Source organism: Lepidochelys kempii, chromosome 6 (genome assembly GCF_965140265.1).
Source record: "Lepidochelys kempii isolate rLepKem1 chromosome 6, rLepKem1.hap2, whole genome shotgun sequence".
In the NCBI taxonomy this organism is placed as follows: domain Eukaryota; kingdom Metazoa; phylum Chordata; order Testudines; family Cheloniidae; genus Lepidochelys; species Lepidochelys kempii.
Genome location: NC_133261.1, coordinates 121670387 through 121694407, shown reverse-complemented (window position 1 = coordinate 121694407; position 24021 = coordinate 121670387). Strand labels below are relative to the sequence as shown.

General features: G+C 46.7%; 1 protein-coding gene across 2 annotated transcripts in view; it reads right to left on the bottom strand.

Moving 5' to 3' along the window:
• The window catches only part of RTN1 (reticulon 1), a 202176-nt gene extending 188575 nt beyond the window's left edge, over nt 1-13601 (bottom strand). Inside the window, exon 1 of one of the 2 annotated variants that reach the window (XM_073349958.1) lies at nt 13164-13601. In XM_073349958.1, the coding sequence (XP_073206059.1) occupies nt 13164-13344 (181 nt within the window). In that variant the 5' untranslated portion in view covers nt 13345-13601. The remainder of the gene's footprint in view (nt 1-13163) is intronic. The other variant, XM_073349959.1, reaches the window with a different exon arrangement.
• Nucleotides 13602-24021: the final 10420 nt, after the last annotated feature.

Below are 24021 nucleotides of genomic sequence, written 5' to 3'. Positions count from 1 at the left end.
CTTCCCATTTGTGCATGCAGTTTATGAAGACAAGTGCACACGAAATTTTGAAAGTGCAAAATTGAACAGAACCTTTTAAAAATTTGGTCCAAAATGTGCAAGGGAGACACAAGTCTACATTTTCTTCTTTGAAGAAGGTGGCAGTTGTGGGCCGCTTTGTTATAAAGGCTTCTGATTGTGAAGCAATAAACTGAGATCTACTCCACTGCCCATGTTCTGAAAACAAGTATATTTTCATTCATAAAGAGAGTTTTCTGAGAAGGTTAATTGCTTTGGGGCTTGCTCTGATTCAGATGCATTTTCTTAGAACTTTTACTTTTCACCCAAAACTTTTTCTGCAACCTGCAAATCTAAGAGTTTTATATGATATCTGCTGGCTTTTGGGACAACCTGGAACTCATAAGACACAATTATGCATTAAATGTTAATGATAATTTTACAAGATCAATAAAGAGAACAGCTACAACATTAACTCAATATTATGATAAAAAGAAATGGGGAAGGTTACCAAAGGGAATAAAACAATCAGCTTTAGAGGAACTGGACAGTGAAGGCTGATGAGGAATGGAATGTTAATCCGTATGACACTGTTCAGCCACTAGATAGCACTGTGTGAGAACACTTTTTTTAAACAAACCTCAACCATAGCTGGGAAAGCTTTAAAGGATCTTATAATGAAGACATCTGGTGTGTGTAAGCAAGCTTTGTGACCCGTCCATATGTGGTACAGAAGTACATGACATGGTGTCAGGAGTAAACTAAGAACAGAAACAGAAGGAACAAAGCAACAAAGCTTGGAGAATCTTATCAACATGTAACTCTTCCATGCCCCCGAGAACCTTAGCTTTGAGAAACCTTCAGAATGGACAGACTGGAAACAATATTTTGCAACATTTCGCATTGCTACCAAGCTCCACAAAGAAACTGGAAATATATAGATATCTTCTTTAATTTATGCTATGGGGAAGGAGGTAGACCATATCTTTAACTCCTTTGACTTTACTGAAGCCAGTCACAAAGATGACTATGAAAGGGTTCTGGGTATTTTTTATGAATACTCTAAACCTCAGAGAAATGTGGTTTATGATAGAACATTTTTCCATCTGAGAATTCAAGAACCAGGTGGAAATATTGAATGTTTTATAAGAGCTCTGCATACACTGGCTGAAAACTGTAGTTTTCAGAATGCAAAATATGAAAATATTAGAGATAGGCAGCTCAAGCTATTGGGTTCATAGATAAAAACCTTTCACAGCAGCTACCATTGAAGAAAGATTTAACCCTAGCCACAGGTATTCAAATAGCAAAACAATCTGAAATGATGAAACAGCAAAACCTGCAGAAAACTGATAAACTTCCCTACCTTAGGGGTTTTATGATAATGACTTTTAACACTCAAGGGTTTGCTGTTTCAGCAGTTCAGACTGTCTTGCTGTTTGAGTAGCTGTGGCCCACATTACCCATAAGTGAATGGAGAGGCTGAGAGCTATACAGACAGCCAAGAAAATCTTACAGCAGGAAGATCTATTCCTCGCTCTTCTGAGTTACAGATCACACCAATAACAACTACCGGACATGGTCCAGCACAACTCCTGATGGGAGGACAACTCAAAAGTACTGTTCCAACTTTTGAAAAGAACCTATTTCCAAAGTGAACAGGCATGAAGAGAGTAGCCAAACTGAATAAAAATGCTAAGGATGTGTCTACATTGCAATTAAACAGGCACAGCTGGCCCATGTCAGCTGACTCAGGTTCATGGGGTTTGGGCTACAGGGCTGTTTAATTGCAGTGTAAATGTTCAGGCTCAGGCTGGAGCCCAGACTCTGGAACCCTGGTAGGGGGAGAGACCCAGAGCCTGGGCTCCAGCAGAGCCTGAACCTCTACACTGCATCTACACCCCATAGCCTGAGCCCAAGTCAGCTGAAATGGGCCACCTGATGGTGTTTAACTGCAGTGTGGACATACCCTAAAAGAGCTTATGATCCCTTTTACAACAGACGTCACTCAGAGAACTGTCAGATCTAGAACCTGGTGACCGTGATCATGTCAAATTGGATGGAGAAAAAGGATAGATAACTCCAGCTCTCCTAAAGAAAAATAATTCAGCACCCAGATCAGAGGTGATTGAGATTGACAGGGGAGAGTTCAATAGAAACTGTTGACATCTACCATTTGTTCCTCATAACGAACAATCAACAGAGCAAACTCTACAGATGACAGACGCGGAACAAGGAGAAGACTCAAGGATTCCAAACCAACCACAGCCAGTCACTGCAACTAATGGACAGCCTGATGACCAAGTTGTTACATGGTCAGGTCATGTAATTAGAAAACCGATAGGATTTGGAGACACTTAACAGACTGATACATACTGAAGTTCAAAGACAGCGTGATAGTGTAAATATTGTAATGGAATGTGCTGTAATGGAATGCTAAACTGTATTATACTTTTCAGCTAGTAGGTGGTACTGTGTGTAAAATACCTTTTTAAAAGAACCTCAGCTATACCTGGCAGAGCATTAAGCGATCTTATGATGAACACATGTGGTGTGTATAAGCAAGCTCTGTGACCAGTCCATATCTGGGTGCGGAAGTGTGACAGCTGTATCAATTAAAATTTAGAGCAGAGTAATACTCCAATTTACATCATTCCCTTGGTCTATGATGTTTATACCAAAGGTACATAAGATCATTTCTGTGATAACAATTAATGACATGATCCTGTGAGGTACATAGCATCTCCTGAGATGGGCTGAACACTGATCAGAAGATGTTTCATACCTCATAAGATCAGGAACTACATTTTTACCAATTATTTAAAAAAAATTCCCCTCCTTTCTGTACCGGCAATTAGCAGGTGTAAATATTGGTGACACAACTTAAGTAATTTAGATGAAGCTGTATAGCAAGTATTTAAGGCTCCAATTCAGCAAAGTTCTTAAGTCAATGGGACTACACATGCTTAAAGTGAAACATATGTGGGCCTAAGAGTAGTTAAGCTCTATAAGGGTAGTTAAGCTCTTGGATAGGCTTCCAAGGGAGATGTGGAAACTCCATCATTGGAGGTTTTTAAGAACAGGTTGGACAAATGCCTATAGGGGGCTGGACTTGATGACCTCTCAAGGTCCCTTCCAGCTCTACATTTCTATGATTCTATATGCTTAAGCACTTTGCTGGATCAGGGCCTTAGTGTCTAAATGATCTAAATTGCACTTGTGATTATTGGTGCCTACAAACTGCAGGCACCAGAAGAGAGGTCCCTCACACCAGCTGCACAGAGATTAGCCAGAAACACAGAATTCTGTAAAATAGAAATGGGCTGCACCTGGTAATGCTCATGTTCCTGCCCCAGCACATCTGGGGAGACCGCTCCATTACAGGAGCAGAGGCCAGGCATTCTGGGGTTGGTCACAACAATCTATCTGCCTGCCTGTGACACCTCATGACCCAGCAATGCTCCCTGTGCGCAGCCCACACAGATTATTTCTGCTGCTGGAAGGAATAATTTGTAGATTGGGAGGGGACTGCTGCTGACCTGAATAAGGCTGAACATCAGTGCTGCTTTGGCAGAATATATTGAGTCTTGTTCCAGAATCTGGCCTTTTTCTATTGCTACTGAGTGCTAGTTTAAAATCAAACTCAGTGAGAGAAATGCTCTCGCTGACGTGAGTGAGCTGGGATCTGTTCTCGGGTCAGGTGCTTTTCACATCCCAGGTGTACAAGACGCTATCTTTGGACTGCTTAGTCATAGTGCAGGCTGGGGGTGGCATTCAGATGAGCAACAAGTGCCTGCCAGCCCTGAGAAGCAGAATTTAGTACAATCCTATCTCATGCTGACACAACAAACAACTTTGTTCACATACTGTGGATTCAGTATATGTAGCTCCTCCTTCCCTGCACTGCCACAGACAGAACAGACGGTAGCACAGAAGAGGGATTGTATTAAAAACAAACCAACCCTTCCTTCCTAGGCCGTCTTGCTTCCTTCCTAAGGGCCTAATCCTGCTCCCATTGACGTCAATGGCAAAACTTGTCAGGGACGGTCTAGGTATACTGAGTCCTGTGTCAAAGCAGGGGGCTGGACTGGATGACTTCTCGAGGTCCCTTCCAGCCCCAAATTGCTAGAAATTTAATGGTAGAGGATCAAGCCCTAAACATAGCCCTTCTCTCATTCTATTCCTTGAAAAAGTCCTCTGCATATTTTTTAAGCCCTGATTGAAGGTTCACATCAGGCAGGGACCATATGCTCACTTGCGTAAATCAGCAGGGCTCCATTGACTTTGATACCTGAATTCATTCGCCTTACAGTCGTGCTGCGAAGCCCGTTTGTTTAAAGGTAGAGGGCTGAGGATGGGATTTCTGTCCATTTTTTTAAGTTGTATTAGTCACTTGACTGGTGATGGAATGATATGTGATAGAGGGGAGCAAGGAGAACAGCTGCTTTGTAACTCTGGGGTTATTGTGCTCAGGGCTTCAGGGGTGGAGGTTTTAAACCAAAATCTAACGGATCTGGCCCAACTCTCCTAAGGCGTCTACAATGGAAAGTTAATGTTAAAGTCAGTTAATGTTTACAAGGGAAGAGGATTCTGGTTCCAGGAAACCACAAAATGTACCACATGGCCCTACGGACCTTTTTCCTACTATGTTGTACAAAACTGCCCCATTCATTCGCTCATTCCTGATCAGGATGAAGATGACTTTAATGTTACTGCTAATAATAATAATTCAACTGCAGTTAATAAATTCAGCCCTACTCAAGGGAAAAAAGTTGGGTGTGATCCAGTGCAGGGGACCCCACCATATAAGACCCAATGCAAGCCAGAACTTGCATCATTATATGGGGTTTACAGGATTTTCATGGTACAGAAAGCCACACCCTCTGGTTAATTCCACCCTTCTTCTCCCCCTCATTTACATTTTGGGGCATACACTTCTGTGTGGCATATTTTTTGAGGGCCATGTCACTGCGGCACAAAGAGATGCTAACAAACAGCTAGATGTTTCCAAATATTGGTGTTAATGGCAATTGTGTCAAACTAATCTCAGAGCAAATGGCGACATTATCATATGAGATCTCATGATAATTGAATGCTGTAGCAAGGGCAGGCATCTAATAATCACAATAACTGAAATACTCTAAGAATTCCATGTTGGCAGCTATTCAATTAAATATAAAAAAACCCAATTCTCAGCTATATTAAATTATAAAGAAACACATACACTGTTCCTAGTATCTGAAAGAGACTGGCTCGTATAGGTTATGCTTTGAAACCCTTTTCACTCTTTGCTGCCTTTTTCTTTTTAACATGACCTTGAGGCATATAATAGATTAAATTAAATAACAACAACAGTGCACTTCTAGAAGAACTTTCATTCAAGGATCTCGATATGCTTTATAAGTGTGAATTCTCTCAACATTCTAGCAATGAAGGTAAGTATTAGTACATCCATTTATACACTGATAAACTGAGGCAGTCAGATCTCCTGGGTTCTAGTCCCAGCTCTACCACTGATCCATTCAGCGTCTAGATTCAGCAAACTACAGTTTTAACTTTAAGCACATGCTTAAATAAGCCCATCCCTATTCCGCAAAGCATTTAAGAATGTGCTTAAGCCCCACTGAAGTTAGGAACACACACTTTAATACTTTGTTCAACAGAAATGAAAGCATGTGCTTAACTGCTCTCATATATTAGAACCTAAAATTTGTAGGTAAGTCTCAGTGAATTTACTTGTCTACGCACATAATATTCCTATAGATGGTTAGAAAGATAACTGACCCTGAATAAAAACTGTATTTAGACATGAAAATACTATGCACTGAAAAGTCTCTCTTCGTGCTGGAATCGTGCTAAACATATACTACTATGTATCTTTACTTCATCTGATTTACAGTATTCATTATAAATAATATTCCATTCTTTGGAAAAAAAAGTTTTGCTATGTCATATTTTTTCGGTTTAAAATACCTAAGCATTTGTAAATTGCTCTGATCTGGTAGTAAGAGAAGAGAGAGAGAGGGAGTACAATAAAAACTAGAACATAAATGTCCCATTATAATGCAAAACTTGAATATGCTTTAGCACCACTTTGGAGGAAAAAGAACTACAATCTCAACTGATAAGTAAGTACATATAAAACAGATGTATCCATAAACAAGTCATAGAAAAGGTGTCTAGTCCCCCCTAGCATGTAATGACCCCAGCAACGTTTGTAGATGCAAAGGGCCTTATCTCTCCAGGTGCTGTAAGTCTCCTGTGAGTCAGTGGGATCTACCCAAACTTTCCCCTGGGTAATAAGGTACAGTAAGTAATTGGATACAGACCTTATAAGTAGAATGAGAGCATCTGTCACTCTTTCTTCCTCTCCCAGACTTGAATCCACCTGTACACTATGATCTTTTGGGGCAAAACCCCTAAATAGTTGCAAATCTTAAGGTTTTTTTTTTAATTTCATAGATTCCAACCCAGAAGGAACCACGGTGATCATCTAGTCTGACCTCCCACATTACTAAAGCCATAGAACTGCCCTGAATTAATTCCTGTTTGAATCAAAATCGGATTTAAAAATTCAAAGTGCTGGTGAAGCCACCACTTCTCTTAGAAGTTGGTCCCAATGGTTAATTATCCTCTGTCAACAATTTGCACCTTATTTCCAGTCTGATGTGCAATTTAAGCGGCAAATCATGATATGAAAATATTTATGGCAGCCACAACAACTACAGACAAATGTGATTAGATGCCCCCCTCCCACACCCCTCCAACCAGAATTAAAAGGGCAGAAGTAGTTCACTGACCAGAGAGACAGACAAACAAATGAAATTATGTCACAAGATTTACTGGTCCACAGGACGATGGAATTGGGACATCTAAAGTAGCTCCTCTTCCTCATATCTCCTTCCACTTCGCTTCCCCCCACCCTCCCCGATATATAAAACAGCTCGTTACTGATTTATGGGATTAATACATCAGAGGTGAGTGACCTCTCCCCTCCCTACCCATCTTGTCTCCTTCTTCTTCCTGGTCCTCCTCAAGTCATTTGCAACCCTTATTAGTTAAGAGTTCTAAACGTGGGGGAGTCCTGTACGTGGGGGGTGAGGGCAGATACACGAACATACCGGCTGTGACCAGTTTTTTCCCCAGAGTCATCAATTTATTTAATAACACAAAGGCCATTGCATATAAACAGGCTGATGCTAGCTTTCGCAGGATACCCTCCACAGCAGTAGTGGTGGGGAAATGGCAGAGTTTTCCCTGGAATTTGATTTCCATGGGCTTGAGAAATCCTATTACTGTACAGATTTTATGCAATAACAATAGCAACAACACTTAGCTCTTACATACCACCTTTCTCTAATAACCCTCAAAGCATCCTACAAAGGAGAGCAAGTATCATTGTCCCCATTTTTACAGATGGGGAAACCGAGGCACAGTGCTGGACAGTGACATTCTGAAGAATTTTGTTTGAATGACTGGTACGCTAAAGAAATGCACACTGTACTGGCTTGCCACAGACTGGAGTGCACAGTCAAGCTATAAGGGAACTTTAGTAAGGTATAGATCCAAAAATAAATCTACTTTTTTTCTATATCTTTTTGCAAATTTTACATCAAATCATAGAATTGTTTGGGCTGCAAGGAGCCCCTTTAATATAACCTGGTTCAACCTCTTAATTTGCAGGGGCATTTCTAAAATTTTCAGGGATTATCCAAGGGAAAAATCTGGTTATCTAGAACAAGAGAAGCCAAATACTGTATTGGCATAAGTATGTACAACTCCACTTAAATCACTTTCAAACTAGGGCTTAATTCACCCTTAAGGCTTTAACTAGGTTGTGAACAAGACCGTAGTGGACATTGTGGATGTATTTGAAAGTGGCTGCTTTAGATACAGGGAGGTAGCATTTAGGGCAGGTGTCACTACCAATGCCCTTCTTTCTACAACAATTCGATAAATAAATGCCAGGAGCCCAGTATTCACATCGTGAGCAACCCCCAGTGGCAGGAGGATGAAAAAATCTGCCAAGAAAACACATTTCAATATCTGACATTGAAAGGGGGAGGGGGCAGAAATGACTATCACAGACACTACGACCATGTCCTTACAGCAACCTGTTGATTCACCCATGTTCTGATGTTCAGGGTAGGTGCACAAAGCCTGTGCAGTGTAGCTACATGGGTTGCAATCCAACTCTCCAAACTCACTGACTCCAATGCGAGTTTTGCCTGACTAGGAGTCCAGCATCAGGCCCAGCGTCAGTGTGTTCTCAAGAGCTTGTTGCCCTGAAAACCATTTAAAATTCTCTTCCCGTCTTTAGTCATCGTGCTGCCCTCGCTGTCTCTGGCACCCAGATAGCCCCAGACACAGGGAAAAAGAGCAAATGAAAATGATTTACGAGCTAAGCTGTATCAACATGAAGGCAGGCGTATTCTAGGCCGAACGGTGCCGCCGGCTCATTCACAGCCCAAGCGAGCAAGCGTTGTGCAGGGGAGCCAAGGGGAATGGTGGGCGGCTGCAGCAGAAGCTGCAGACCCACTGGCTTTGTGCCTATTCTTTGGAGCTGCCGTGTATATGTTGGAGAGGGCACGATGCAGCTGTCAGCCTTGCCTGAAGATCTGCATCATTTTCCCTCCCTCCGTTTTAATTTTGAGCTTTCAAATATGCATATCAATCTAATCAACAATCTACTGCCCTTAAGGGCTTGGCTGTGCAGCGATTTCTGCTAGGGACATTTGTCACATGTCGAGCTGAAGGAATCAAGTAGGACCACCGTATTTAAAAACAAAAGGGCTATGCAGCAGGGGTTAAAGCCACAACTGTGTTAGGGAGGACGTGAGGGGCAATACGCCGGCTATGGGACACACACTGCCTGCAAACACAAGCAGGCTGAATGCCACCATGGCTAAAGGCAGGAGAGCCAGCTGCTACACCATCGCGAGGGTACAGTCAGGGCCGGTTTAAGGCAACATGGGGCACTCTGGTTCTGCCTGTGCCATGCCCCATCTCTCCCAACTTGGAGTAGCAGTGGCAAGGGAAGCCCCTCCCAAAGGAACAGGGGCTGTCACAACAAGCCCCCCATTTCCCCTCAAGAGCAGCAGTAGGGTCCTTTCTTTACTTAGAAGAAGGGGTCCCCTCTCCCTTCACAAGGAGGCGAGAATGGCCACAGGGGTGAGCCCCAGCTCTTACCCAGCAGCAAGGGTATATCTGTTTAGGTAGGTAGGGGGGTTAGGCCTGCTGTACTCTTCTTCTTCTGCCACACACCAAATCCTATTGGGGTGATGTTGGCAGGGCCCCTAGAGCAATGGCTCTTGGAATTCACACCTTACTACAGTGCATGGAGCAGTTCTCCCATCTTGGAGTGATTGTTTCAGGCTCTCTGCAGACTCAGGCAGATGTCCCTGCATCAGTTAAATTCAGGTCACATTTTTAAGCTTTTCTTCACAAGCATGTGGGCTAGAAATGTACTCTTTCAAATAAATAAATAAATGCATAAATAAATAAATAATGGAACCTGAGATTCTGACCTCCTCTTACGATCCTGGGAATTGGAGCCCTGAGCACAGGCCTGTAGTGCCTATACCCTTAATCCAGCCTCGAATGCAGTATGTATAACTTTCAGCGCCAGCCCTGACCTGCCAATCTGTGTGGAATTGGAGAGAAGCCATAGTTCCACTTCTGCCCCACTGGAGATATCAGTTGGCTGCACCAGCCTATACCCTACTTGTTCTCCCAGGGTTCTGGTGTGGTTCTTCCGGCATCCTACTCCCACCTCACCCCACTAACACACCCCAACTGGGGGCCAGAATCTACCCCTAGCCATTCTGTCTTTTTGTGTTTCTCCCAGGAAACGCCCGATTTCAGCCTGTGCAATATTTTTGGAAATGTTTTTTTTCCAAAGAATTTTAATTACTGTCAATGGACAAAAATAAATAGCAGAATCCATGTGCAGATGGTGTGTTGGGTGGCATGGAGCTTTCTTCAGAAACATACAAATGCTTAGCAATCTCTCACTGCTGTTTTAATCTTGCAAGATCAGCCTACAGTGCTTCCTGCCCTCAACCAAGTTCACATTTTAGGAGGGGAAGACCATTCTCAGCACAAAGGGCTGAGCCACATATAAAAGAAGCAGTACCTCCCCTCTTTCATCTTGCCCCTCCAGGGATGAAGAGTCACCCTAGTGATTTCTAATATAGCAGCCATGCAGGAGAATTAACAGATGTGGAAACCATAGCTTCCCATAGCCCAGATTTTGCTTGAGAAATCTCAGGGTCTAATTATGAGAGTTCTATGCAGTACAGCTATATCTCACTCCAGCTCCCCATCAGGAATTCATGTGAACCTTTTCTTCAGTTTCAATCAACCCTGGCTTTGGTTGAACACAAACGCTCGGAGTGAAACCCCTGTAAAAATTGTTGTATTTCACTCCTAAATCACATAAAAGCAACTAACATCATTTTGACATGCAGCTGGTTTGGCTCAAAACTGAGCCCAGGTTGGCTTGAAAATATTCACATACCTTTCAACAGTCCCTGGCTGCATTTCAAGTTTATAGCAAAATCCAAAGCCAGGGAAAGTTTGCGAGGTTCAGATTTCATAACAAAAAAGTTTTGCACAGCTAATGATGAAATGCTGTTATTATTCTTAGTTATTTGTATGTTAGTAGCATCTACAATGTGCAGGGCACTTTTCAAACACTTAAGGTTACACAGTTCTTACCTGAAGGAGCAGATAGCCTAGCAAATGCAAAACAACAGATCCAGGGTGTAGGAAGGGGATATATAACATACAAGCAGGATGGCTAGGGGGTGACTGGGAAACATATTGGTGATTTTTTGTTTTGTTTGCTTGCATGTCTTGTTTATTGCATAAACTATCCCCAACTGTCTCCACAACCTAGTGACTATTAGCTGGCTAACTACTCTATGATGACATTTGCTGCATCTATGCATCTCCCTGTTGGCCTATTCCCACAGCTCTTGGGTTTTAACGGAATTGCGCACCTGAGCAAGGCATGCAGGATGCCACCCTATAAACAACAGTGTCCAACTGTTTTTAAGAAACACAAGACAGTTCCACATACTCAGCAACATGCGAATGCCCCTTATTTGCTAACTTAAAAATAATCACACAGAAAGCGTATGTAAACAACACGCTTCCCCTTGTGAAAGGAGACCACAAGTGCGATGATCTATGTACTTGAAACGTAGAAACCACTGATATTATAGCAACAAAAAGAGAAGGCTGTGTGTGAATGCAGTGGATTCACTGGATGGAGTGCTGTAGAATGCAGTGCTATCGGCTCTCTCCCCTCCCCCGGCTTTTTTTAAAAAATTATACAATACACATGAAGGAGTATACTCATTTTAAAATATTTTAAAATGTAACAACATTAGCGCATTTATTAGCTAATCTGAGGTCTCATCAATCTACAACCGGTAAGCATCAGTTAGTATTTGTACTGCTGAGTTCTCTCTCTCCTCCCACCCCCCCCCCCCGAGTTTGGCACACATACATATATTTATAACACCTCTGTGTAAATTACTCCAAATGCAACATCTTCATGATTTTCTTTACCAGCTAACTATTCTCTTTCTAATGCAGTGCACTCTCGAGAGCATCAGTGGCACCTGACAGATAAATTCAACACCAAAGAAGCTTTCATTAAATGTAGACAATATCACAGTTTTTCAGCTGAGTGGGGATTTGATCTGTGCTGTGCAAGAAACCACCCGTCTTTGTTCTTTATATAGTCTGAGCTTCAGGATTGCCATGTTTCTCTCCACAAATGAAGAAAGAAAGATTAGGTCCCCATAGCCATTTGTATAATTGTACTTATAAGGAAAATCTCTCTACTGAGGGATCCCCACCCTTCACACACACACACACACACACCTCCCTTACAATTACATTACAAGCCATATACCTCCCTCATCAGTATAAAGTCATGTTTCACAACCTACCACCAAGGTTAGCTAATGAGCAGCACATCAGGCAGATTTTACTGCCTGCCCAAAGCTCTAAAACAGTATGACACTGTCTCCATCAGCTGATGGGCATTAGACCCCATGTCACTATTGAACCCAGAAGAACCAAGCAGCCAGGAAGGCTGCAGCAAAACATCCATGTTGAGCACACACCCACCGAGAAGGCCAGGGCTGTGTGTAAGTGGAATCATGCCCCTCCACAATAGAGCTGGCAACAAATGGCCATGTAAAGTGGGTTCCTCCTGGACAGTAAGTCTTTTGTGCTGAATGATGGTAGGAGATCAGAGAGGGACCCAACCCAAAACGTTACTCCTAATGGATCTGCAGTTATTGCATAACTGGGACTCGTGTTGATACCAAGCCTCTCACCTCCAACTTAGTCAACCTAAGTTTAATACCGTACAGCTGCAAATGGGGGCATCTGTTTCCCAGTGGATAAGAATTTAAATCAGAGCAGCCAACTTCCCACATGTAGATGGTTAGTTAGATTCCCCCACCAGCTGGCAACTGAGAAAGGAAGGGGGGGGGGAACCACAGAGAAAATATAGAAGCACTTTCCTCATATAATTCTCCCATGAACTCCCAGAAGCTGAAGTCTCTGGATTTCACTGATTAACGGATGTGTGCCTGCTGCTAACCCACCTACCAAATGAAAGGTGTTCCCAAGCCTAGGGAAACCAAATACATCCCCAAAGCAAACGACATGAAATACACCCCTACAAGAAAATGGGAAAAACACAGCAACAAGAAATATTTAAATTAAGCTGTGTCCCAAGAGCAAATAGAAAATACACACACTCCCCTCCTCCCAAATACTGAAGTTCAATTAATCAAGTCCACATGTTGAAATTAAACAAGGGCCAAGTTGGGATCTCCGAAGCAAATGCGAATTAATTCCTTGAACTCAGCCAATCAGTCCGAAATGACCCAGGTGAAAGGGAGATCACGGTCTAGCCCAGGCAGTCCGGACAGAAATACCCCTACCCCCCACCCCCACCCCAGAGCTGCTGTAGAAGCGCACTCCCTCGCCTGGTTATTTTTAAAGGCCAAGCTCTCTGGTTCTTTAGCATTTCCCTCCTGGCAATCGCCAAGCAGCCCGGCAGAGATCACAGCGGGGGGGAGGGGAAGGATGCTGCCTGCCACCCTTTGTTGAGCATCTCTGGGTACCTCGCCTTTTACCTGTGGATGCAGTCGCCGTGGCAACGGGCGGGTGTTCCCCGGGGGAGCCGGCCGGCAGCTGCTGCGCCCCGTCTCCATCCCTCCGCTGCGCCCCAGCTGCGCGCTCCTCCGCCCCGGCCCCGGCCCAGTGCGCCCCGGAGCCCGACAGCGGCAGCTCCCGGCGATCCGGCGGCGCAGACATGCTGGCTTCCCGGCTTTGGCTCTCAAGGCAGCGGGAGGAGGCGCTGGCCGCTCGGAGTCCGGGCGGCTGCGGGTAGCTCAGAGCTGCGGCTGCTGAAGCTCCGCTAGCGTTGATTACGCAGGTGAAAATGGCTTGTTCAGCTGGAGCCTTCCAGCCCTTGCGTCACCCTGTGGCTGGCATATCACAGGGCAGCGATCTGCCAGCCGGGCTCTAACTCTGCCCCATTTAACTGCTTCAGGCAGGCAGGCACCGAGCGCTTTGTACAGAGGGAGAAACGTGCCCTGCCCATTCTCCCTCTCTGAGACCCCCCCCCCGCATTGTTACCAGTTGCTCAGCACAAGAGAATGCAACATGGCAGGAGAACCTGGCTCTGCATGCTTGGGGCCAGTGCCATTCCCAGAGAACTCCAGGGAGTTCCCGGGGGGCATAGGCACCCCATAAAAGATGTGCGCTGCTCCCAGAGCATTTCCATGTGTTTACAGAATACACTACTGTGTGCAGCTAGGCTGGGAAGGATGAGATTACAACTAAACGACAGCTGTCACAATAAACTCATGAGTGGCACTTACTAATTCACAGACTGCAGGAACTTACCGTGGGCTTCCCACAGGCACGGGGTGGACGAGGTAATATCTTTTATTGGCCCAACTTCTGTTGGTGAGAGGGACAAGCTTTCAAGCCACCCTAGAGCTCTTCTTCAGGTCTGGGACCAAGAAGGCTACAACCACACTGCATACAACATTGGGCTTCCCAGTCATTAGCTGTGAACTACCAAGGTTTCCTTGTAATTAGTGAGAGCCTAATGGTTTTTTATATAATAATGGCTGGGAATTATAGAGCCAAGGATCTCCAACATGAAACTGCCCAAAACCCTTGTGAACTAGGGAATTATTACTACCCCACTTTTAGTTGGATGGGGAAACTGAGACAGATGGCTACTAAGGGCCTGATCCTACAACAAGATAAGTTCTTCCAGCAAGATACTAAGCACCCTTAAGTGAAGCTAGCGGGAGTATCTTGCAGGAGGCAATCATCACCTCACAGGATTTAACCCTGGGGGACATGTGACTTGTCACAGGGTAAATTGGTGGCAAAGCCAGGAGTAATTATCACATTCATGTGACTCTGAGACCTGTGCTTTGCCTGTTGGAGGTGGTTTAACTACCAGCAGTGGGCCTTAACACCAGTTTCATTGTATTCAAGGTCATTCCTAGGCACTGGGCTACTGTAGGGTGATGTCAGCAGAGGCAGGGTTTAAACTCAGTATATATTTTCAAAACCTAAGCCCCATTCTCCCAGATCTACCTGCAGAAGAGGAAGTTCAGCATGTCTGACTAACTCCATCAGTTCTGGGATTTGCCCCCCTCCTTCCAGAACCCTCCCTCAAATCCCCCTCAAGATCTGCTTAATTCTTGGGGGGAAGGCAGTTCTGCAGGAGGCCCAGTCAAAATAGCTCTGCCACCCAGGTCAAGTGGCTTCCTCTGGTCACTGGAGATCATGCCCCCATGGGCTCCCCTCAACCCCGCTGTCACTAGAACACACCTGGAAGTTGTGTGTAGAAAGGCAGAGGGGAAAGCAGCACAAATTACACAAGCTCAGCCTCCCCTTGCAGGCTGGAGTGGTGTCCGGTGTGAAACCAGAGATGCCCAGAGAGCTTCAGCTTGCAGCCAGGATGGCCAGTCTAAAAGCTTTGCAAGCTTCAGAGCAAGAGGGAGGGCTCATTTACTCTGTTTTCCATTGGACAGACCACACTTGTTTTTGCATGGGGCCTGTGTCATTTTAATTTTTATAACAAATGCCTCATGGCCATAAAGACAGACACACTCCAAATTAATAAAACAAACAATAGCGGAAGCATGGTCATCATCTGAAGACCTTATCAATCACAATTGCCAGAATTGCATACTGACATGGGCCAGGTGTGCTCCTAGAGCAGCGGTAGGCAAACTTTTTCGCCCGAGGGCCACATCGTGATGCGAAACTGTATGGAGGACCAGGTAGGGAAGGCTGTGCCCCCCAAACAGCCTGGCCCCCGACCCCGACCTCTATTCACCCCCTCCCACTTCCCGCTCCTGACTGACCCCTTCAGAACTCCCAACCCATCCAACCCGTCCCTGCTCCTTGTCCCCTGACTGCCCACTCCTGGGATCACCCGCCCCAACCACCCGCCCGGGATCCCACCCCTTATCCAATCCACCCTGCTCCCTGTCCCTTGACTGCCCCGACCTATCCACCACCACCCCGCCGCCCCCTGCCAGGCCCCCCGGGGCTCCCATGCCCTATCCAACCCACTCCCCCACCCCCGTTCCCCACCCCCTGACTGCCCCAGAACCTCCACCCCATCCAACCGCCCCCTGCTCCTTGTCCCCTGACTGCCCCCTGGACCCCCACACCCCTCCTACCACTGCACGCATGCCACCGTCACCCCATTACCATGCTGCTCAGAGCGGCAGGAGCTCGCAGCTACGCTGCCCACATGGCGGTGTGGCTGCGTGGAAGGGGGAACAGCGGGCGAGGGGCCGGGGGCGAGCCTCTCGGGCCAGGAGCTCAGGGGCTGGATAGGACAGTTCCACGGGCCGGGGAGGGGTAGCTCAGTGGTTTGAGCATTGGCCTGCTAAACCCAGGGTTGTGAGTTCAATCCTTGAGGGGGCTATTTAGGGATCTGGGGCAGAAATAGGTGACTGGTCCTGCTTCAAGCAGGGGGTTGGACTAGATGACCTCCTGAGGTCCCTTCCAACGCTAACCTTCTATGATTCTATGTGGCCCGCGGGCCATAATTTGACTACTTCTGTTCTAGAGGCAACATGTAAAAGAGCCCCTGTAAAAGAAAGCCTCTTACTGGCCCTTCCAGCCTAAGAATGAGATCAAACAACATAGAAGAGATTCCATGTGATGGAGCATCCGCCCCACACTGGCAGAGAAGGAATTCCTAGAGCCTCAGGGAGGCTGCACAGGAAGCAGCCAATAGGAGAGGGGCTGTGAGGAACAGCCCATCAGGGCCCAGCAGACCCATATAAAAAGAGTTGCAGGGCAGAGCAGGGTCAGTTGCTGCTGGGAGCCCAGGGAGTAAGGCCTGTGTCCCTGGAGGGCTGAGAAAACTATAAGCACCTTGGACAGAGCAGTAGCTGGCTCCTGGGACTGCACAGCTGAGGCTTGAGATAACAGCGAAGAAGGTGCTGGGGCCATGGAGAAGTGGTCCAGGGAAACAGAGTGGCATTGAAAGAGGTTACAGAGGAGCAGCCGGAGGATGCTATTTACAGGGTCCCTGGGTTGGGGCCTGGTGTAGTGGGTGGTCCTGGGTCCTAAGTTCCCTCTAAGCCGTGCGGCTGCAGAGCAGCCTATTAAGTGCCGCTCAGGGCTGCGGCGGGGAGAGATGCCTCTCCCCTAGCCCCAGACCTGCCGCCTCTCCCCTCCGGCCCCAGCCCCAGCCCCGGCCGGCGGGGAGAGGTGCCCCAGCCCGGACCTGCCGAGGAGCTGTCATGGCGGGGAAAGGCGCCTCTCTCCCCCAGCCCATGTGCTACTGCGGGGAAAGAGAGCTGGGGGAGTCCTCTCTCCCCACTGTAGCCTTGGGGCAACCTGCACCACAAACCCTGCATCCCTGGCCCCACCCCAGAGCCCGCACCCCCCGCATCCCAACCCTCTGCCCCAGCCCTAAGCCCCCTCCCACACGCCAAACCCCTCAGCCCCACCCCCACCACATGAATTTTGTTATGTGCACCAATATGGAGGTGATGTGTCAGCTATCACCTCCATATTGGTGCACATAAAATTCATTCTGCACATGCGTGGGAAAAATTAGAGGGAACACTGCCAGGGTCCTCCCTGCTTGCCACTGGGGTAGTGGCTGGACTGTTGCGCAGATATACCTATCCCTGGAAGGGGGGAACACAGATGATGATGAGCTAGAGGGCTGAGGCGAGAAGAGGATGCTGCAGTTCTGGGAGCTGAGAGAGGCGCTGTAGGTGGGAGCAAGGACAGTGTCGGTATGCAGACTGCGAATGTAGGTATTGGCCTTGAGCTAATCTCCATCACAACCAGGAGGAGGTGCCAGTCTGGCAATGAGGACTCTACCCCATGACAGTCCAATCCAGAAGAAGGGTGGTCACAATGCAGAATCTCAAAACATCCACACACAAATTGCTTCGCTTTGCATTGTAGCCCTTTGTGTTTTGGGGCTGACATAGGCTGCTGGACCAAAGTGACTGAGCCAAGCGGGGCTTTTGGTCTCAGAAGCAGCATTGCTGGCAAAGAGCATGGGGCTTGATGAAAGGGATCAGCTGATACAGCAGTAGAAAAAACAGCCTCTCTTCCTGAAGGATTTATTCTTGAGGCTTTAGAGCAAATTGGCTACGATATTAAAGAGAAAAGTAAAAGGCCTTTTGACATAACTGGGAAACCAAATTAAAAACCATCAAACTACTGGGGCAAGGGTATTGCAGGCCCCTGTTGCAGGCAAGGCACTGCACGCTGTGTTTGCAGCATGGTATTCTCAGTGCTAAGATGCTTCACTTGCTCTTGCAGCCATTGGTTGTCTGAGATCAGCTGGGCAACTTGGGCCTGCCATGCTTGATTCTCTGCCTGAAGGCAGAGGGCCCATTTGGGTGAGTCCAATGCTTCTAGTAGTGGCTGCCGTGGTGCTGCTGAGTCCATTCTTCTCACATCTGTCTGTCCAGCAACTCGCACCTGAAGAAAAGGAGCAGCGGTGTCAGCACCACCTACTGGGGTGAAACTGGCCATGCCAGCCTGGCAAAGAGCTTGGGGAAACAGGCTGGCCCAGGTCTGGTGGGAGGAACCACCTTGGACCTTGAGAGACGAGAACTTCCCTGCACCCTTGTCCTCTCTGAGATGCACCCGGAGCCCCATTCACAGGCTTCCCATTTGCAGGTGTTTATCTAGCTGCACATCCTGGGAGACACCACACACACACACACGCACACACACACGCACACACACAACATATTGCCCTCCAACAGGCCCTCATTGATTCAGGAGCAGCAGACAATTTAATGGATGCAGCTTCAGCTTCTACAGATACTCCTGCTATGCAAGGCCATGCTCAACACAACCAAAACTACAGATGATTCCCCACTGTCCTCAGGTCCAGTTATGGAGGAGATTGTTGCCCTAGAGGCCATTATTCAGGGACATGGAGAAATGACACAATTTGCTGTGATCCACTTCCTGCATTTTCCCGCATTTCCTGGCTGGACCTTCATGACCCCCTCATTCACTGGTGAGAACATAAAGCTACCTTCCTGTCCGAACTCTGCTGACAGCGTGGCCAGAAACCAATGAATGTTGCACCCAGACCCAATCAGGCTCAAGTAGGGGTAGTTGTGTGCACTGAAATGTCTAATAGGAGAACTATGGAACTTCCCCCGCAAGCATCGTGATTACACTGATGTCTTTGAGAAGAAGAATGCAGAAAACCACCCCCCCACATCGGGACTATGACTGCCCCACACAACTTCAGCCAGGGGCAAAAATATCAGAGATTTATTTTTAATTTTTTCAAAACAAGACAAACTCCTCACTGCCCTACTCCGAAAAAAACACCAAGTTCCATGCCCCGGCATGCGTATGAGCAATTGCAGCTTGCCTCCACCACCGCTTCAGTACTGGCCCACCCTGACATAGTGCAAGCTTCCATTGTGGAAGCAGAGGCCTCTAGTAGCGATAAGGGCAGTCCTCTCCCAAAGGCATGGACACAAGCAAATCCTGCATCCCATCGCCTATGACTCAAGGATGCTCACATCAGCTGAGTGAAACTATGAGATCCTGGACAAGGAACTCCTGGCAATTGAGACTGCCTTTGAAGAGTGGAGACTTGACTTGGAAGGAGCCCATCATTTGGGTCCAAGTGTTCACAGACCACAGGAACCCGCAGTACCTATACAGGGCCAAGACTCTGAACCAACGACAGCTCTGATGGGCCCTAGTTTTCTCCCAATTCAACTTTACCCTGATTTACCACCCAGGAACGGCAAGGCCAATGCCTTGTTCCGAAGATATGACCCTGACTCATGAGGCCCCAGTCTGGAACCAGCCCACATTCGCAAATCCCGTAACTTTCTTAATGCAACTCCCTGCTCGGACCTGATTGCACTCATCTGCTCTGCCTCTGACTGCAGAATTCCATCCAATGAGTTGGCCAAGAACCACATGACACCCAGAAGGGGATCATGTTTGTGAAGGACTGCATTTATATTCCCCCTGGACCTGCAAGGGTGGCAGTTCTCCAACTGTGCACAGCAAGTGTCCTGCGCAGCACCTTGGCAAGATACTTAGGGTGATATAAAACTCAACAATTAGCATATCATTTCTTCTGGTGGCCCTGAATGAACACCACGGTAAAGACCTTTACAGCTTCCTGCCAGATGTGTGCCCGCATCAAGATCCCTTGCCAGAAACCCTGCAGTCTCCTCCAACATCTGGACACACCATCTTGGTCCTGGGAAGCCATTTCCTTGGACTTTGTGGTGGAACTACCAGAATCTAGTGGTTCACTGCCATCTTAACAGTAGTAGATTGTTCTTCTAAAATGGCTCGCTTTATTCCCTGCACAGGTTTACCCTCTGCAGAGGAAACTGCCCAGCTCTGGATAAACAACGGAGTCCAGCTTCATGGCCTCCAAGATCATACCAGCTCAAAACGGGGACCCCAGTTTACTTCCCACTTCTGGCATGAAGTTGGGAGTTACATTTATTAGGAGTCCATATGCACCTGTCCTCTGCCTACAATCCTCAGTCAAATGTCCAAACGGAAAGATTCAATCAGATCCTTGAACAATACTTATGAAGCTACATCAACTGTCACTAGGATAACTGTTCTTTACTGTTACCATATGTAGAGTTTTCATACAATAATGTGGACCAGCCACCATAGGCCACGGCCCTTTCTTTAGCAACTATGGGTACCACCCGTACCTTCACCCACAACTACCACATCCTCCCCCAATCCATCTCGCTCAGACCTAGTAGAACACATCCATTGCATCCAAGAGGAGGTGAAGGGACATCTTGAAAAGGAAAAAGGCACGTGGACAAACACAGACAACAGGGTCCCACCTACTCTGTAGGACAAAAGGTATGGCTTTCAACAGAACATCTCTGCATGGGCAGACACTCCTGGATACAAGACCATTGATTCCTTGGCTAATACTGCATTCAGTGACAAATCAACCTAATCACCTCTGAGCTTCAGCTCCTTCAATCCATTAGGGTATGTCTATGCTGCAATTCAACACGCGCAGCTGGCCTGTGCCAGCTGACTTGGGCTCATGTAGCTCAGGCTAAGGGGTTGTTTAATTACAGTGTAGACTTCCGGGGTTGGGCTGGAGCCTGGGCTCTAGGACCCTGTGAGGTGGGAGGGTCCCAGAGCTCCCGCTGCAGCCAAAGTCCAGAAGTCTACACTGCAGTTAAACAGCCCTCAGACCAAACCCTGGAAGCCCAAGTCAACTGGCATGGGCCACCCACAGGTATTTATTTGCAGTGTAGTCATACTCTCAGGGTCCACTTTATGTTCCATGTCTCACTTCTGAAAAGGTACACTGAGAACACATTCCCACATAAAGTCCAATCACCACCCCCACCAATACAGGAATACATTAGGAGTCCACATGCACCTTGTGAAATACATTGTACATGAAGTCCTCGACTCTAAGGGCAAATTATGATACCTGACTGATTGGCAAGGTAGGTTATGGCCCAGAGGAATGCACCTGGGAGCCAGAGGAAAGCATTCATGCTCCTGCCCTGGGCCTTCCATACGGACCACCCTGAGAAACCTGGATCCACATTGCCTAGAGGACACTCCTAGGGGAGGGTGTGATATCATGACCCACAGGTCTCGAACCTGTGTCTGGAGTGTTTTTAGAAGCAGCCTCACTACAGCCCTCCATCTGGAAGGCTGCTGATGCTTGCTTACCTGGGACCCATGAAACCCAGCCCCAGTTTGAGGCTCCTGTAGTCCTATTGTGGAAACCCCGAGCAGCTGACTGGCCTGCTGGCCCTATGACTGTTGAACAGCTGTGTCCCCTCAATTATCCAGCCTGGGGTGCCTTTTACACTGTTTTGCTATGAGAGCAACCACTCGTGGTCTGCTCACACCCAGCCTCCAGCATGTAAATCATTCCCAGCTACATGGTATGCAGCCACCATTTAATTACACTGCAGAGAAACACCAGAAAATTCCCAGTCCCAAACTTTCCCCCAGAAATCTGTGTCTTGTACTGCCCAGTCCTCTCCTGGACAACACAAGCTCATATAAAGTCCATCATTTTATTAATGGAAAATGATATGCACAAATCCTGTTATCCCAAACACTTCAATCCAAACACACTGGTTTAGATAAAACAATAAAACAAGTTTATTAACTCCAAGAAGATAGATTTTTAAGTGTTTACAAGTAATGAGGCATAAAAGTCAGAATTGGTTACAAAGAAATAAAGGGTAAAATGGCACTAATACCTAACTTAAAGTGAAGCTTAAGTAAGGGTTGCCACCTTTCTAATTGCTGGTAACCAGACCCCAAGGCCCTGCCCCCTTCCCTGCATCTTTCCCCCAAGGCTCCATCCCCTGCTCTGCCTCTTCCCCCCAAGGCCCTGCCCCCATTGTTTGCTCCTCTTCCTCCCGCTGCCCATCGCTCGCTGGAGCATCTCCAACTCCCTACCTGGCCCCCAGCTGGGCTGCCTCTGCTCTGTGGCTGGGACAGGAGTTGCTGCAGCCTGACAAGGAGCCTGCCTACAGGTAGGAGGTGGCCCTGGTTGATCAGTGGCTGGTGCGGGTTAATGGCCCGGCACCTCTCCCCGCCCCACACTTTTGGTGTCCAGTCACTACATCTGACCAGACACTGCCAAGTTCCCTTTTCGACTGGACTTTCTGGTTAAAAAACAGGTACCCGGTAACCCTAAATGGCACCTGGACACAGAAGCCAAAAACCGGACTGTCCAGGTAAAACCCAGATGGGTGGCAATCCTAAGCTAAAGTGAATTCTAAGCAAAGGGTCTCTCTCACCATGTTACAGGAGTCTTACTGGCTGAGTCTTTTAGCCATGATCCCTCCCCAGTCATTTGTCCTTCAAGTGTTTCAATGCCATGAGCAAAGATGAAGGGAGAGATCATTTGGGGCATATATTCCCTCATTTTTATATCTTTTCCTCTTCTTTGAGAATCATCTTCAGCTATGGTTCTGGAGACAGAAAGTCTGTGGGGCCGGGGACCTCCCAGTTGTTTATTTCCAAGATGTAAATTTCTCACTCACACCTTTTCCTGCCAAAGAATGGCCACTTAATGAGGTGATGATCTATTTGATTTTGTTGACACCTGGCTGAGACATCAGTTTGCTTTTGGCTCTGAGGAACTGGTTTGTGATTGCTCTTAGTAATATCATACAGAATAGCATGTTATAACTTTACATACAATGTTGCCACACATTTTACCAAGACAATAATGATCAGCAAATTATGAGTTTTCAAATGATACCTCACAGGCCATACTTTGTACAAAATTTATCATAGTCTTGAAAAAGGGGTGGACAGAGGTGTACAGACTGTTACACCCTACTTAAGCCAGCAGCAGGAACAGGAAACTGTCTGAAAAGCTTGACTCTATCCTGTTCTTGACTATGTGACTCTCGCTTCTGCTCCCTGATTTCCTGGCATCTTGACCTACTGTGACTCCTAGCATCTGATGCATGGTTCTGACCTCCAGCTTGTCTCCTGACTCTGACCTCCTGGTATCCTGACCCAGCCTGATTCTGGTGCCTGACTTATGGTTCTGATCTCCAGTTTGTCTCCTGCTTTTGTTGGGTATCCTGACCCAACTGATTCCTGTCTGGTGACCACCAACTCTGGCTCTCACTCTGACTACTAGGTCTGGTTTCCCACAACCTGGCAGTGACTTTGAGTGGTGTTCAGTGATGGCTCAGAGCTTCAGGTAATTTTAACAGATGCGATTTATTCTGTGTCCAATTCCAATTGGCTGTGTGCAACAAGAGCTTCACCCCCAACCAGAGTCCCTTTCCAGGAAGCTCAGCCCTTAAAGACACAGGTCCCAGTTCTACTGACTGTATTAAAGTAATGATGCAAAAAAAATCTCTAATTTTTAACTTTCAATATAAAGGAGGGAGAGGTAAGAAGTGGTTAGAGCACTAGGCTAGGACTTTGAAGATCCAAGTTTAATTCCTTAGTCTGTGACAGACTGACAGCTTTGGCAAGTAACATAAAGGCCTAGATCCTCAGAGGTATGTAGGTGCTTAACTCCAATTGATTTCAATGGAAGTTAGGTGCCTAAATACCTTTGAAAGCCTTGATCTTAGTCTTTGCAGTCCCAAGTTCCCCATCTGTAGAATTAGCATAATAGTACTTCTCCACCTCACATGGGTGTTGTGAGGATAAATAAGATTGTGACGCATTCAGCTACTACAGTACTGGGAGCCTATAAAGTATTCATGAGTGACTGGACTCATTAAATACAAGGCTAAATTTGTGTGGGTGAGTTACAGTACTATGAGAAATTTAATCATTTTATAACCTTAAAATTGTGTTCACATACAGGTTGTAGAAGCGGGCCCGATATTACCTTTGGAAGTAGGCCCATTGACTTTCAAGAAATTGTTCTCCTATAACATTTGCAGGGTCAGGATTTGTTTGTGCCTTTACTTGATATGGTATTTAGCA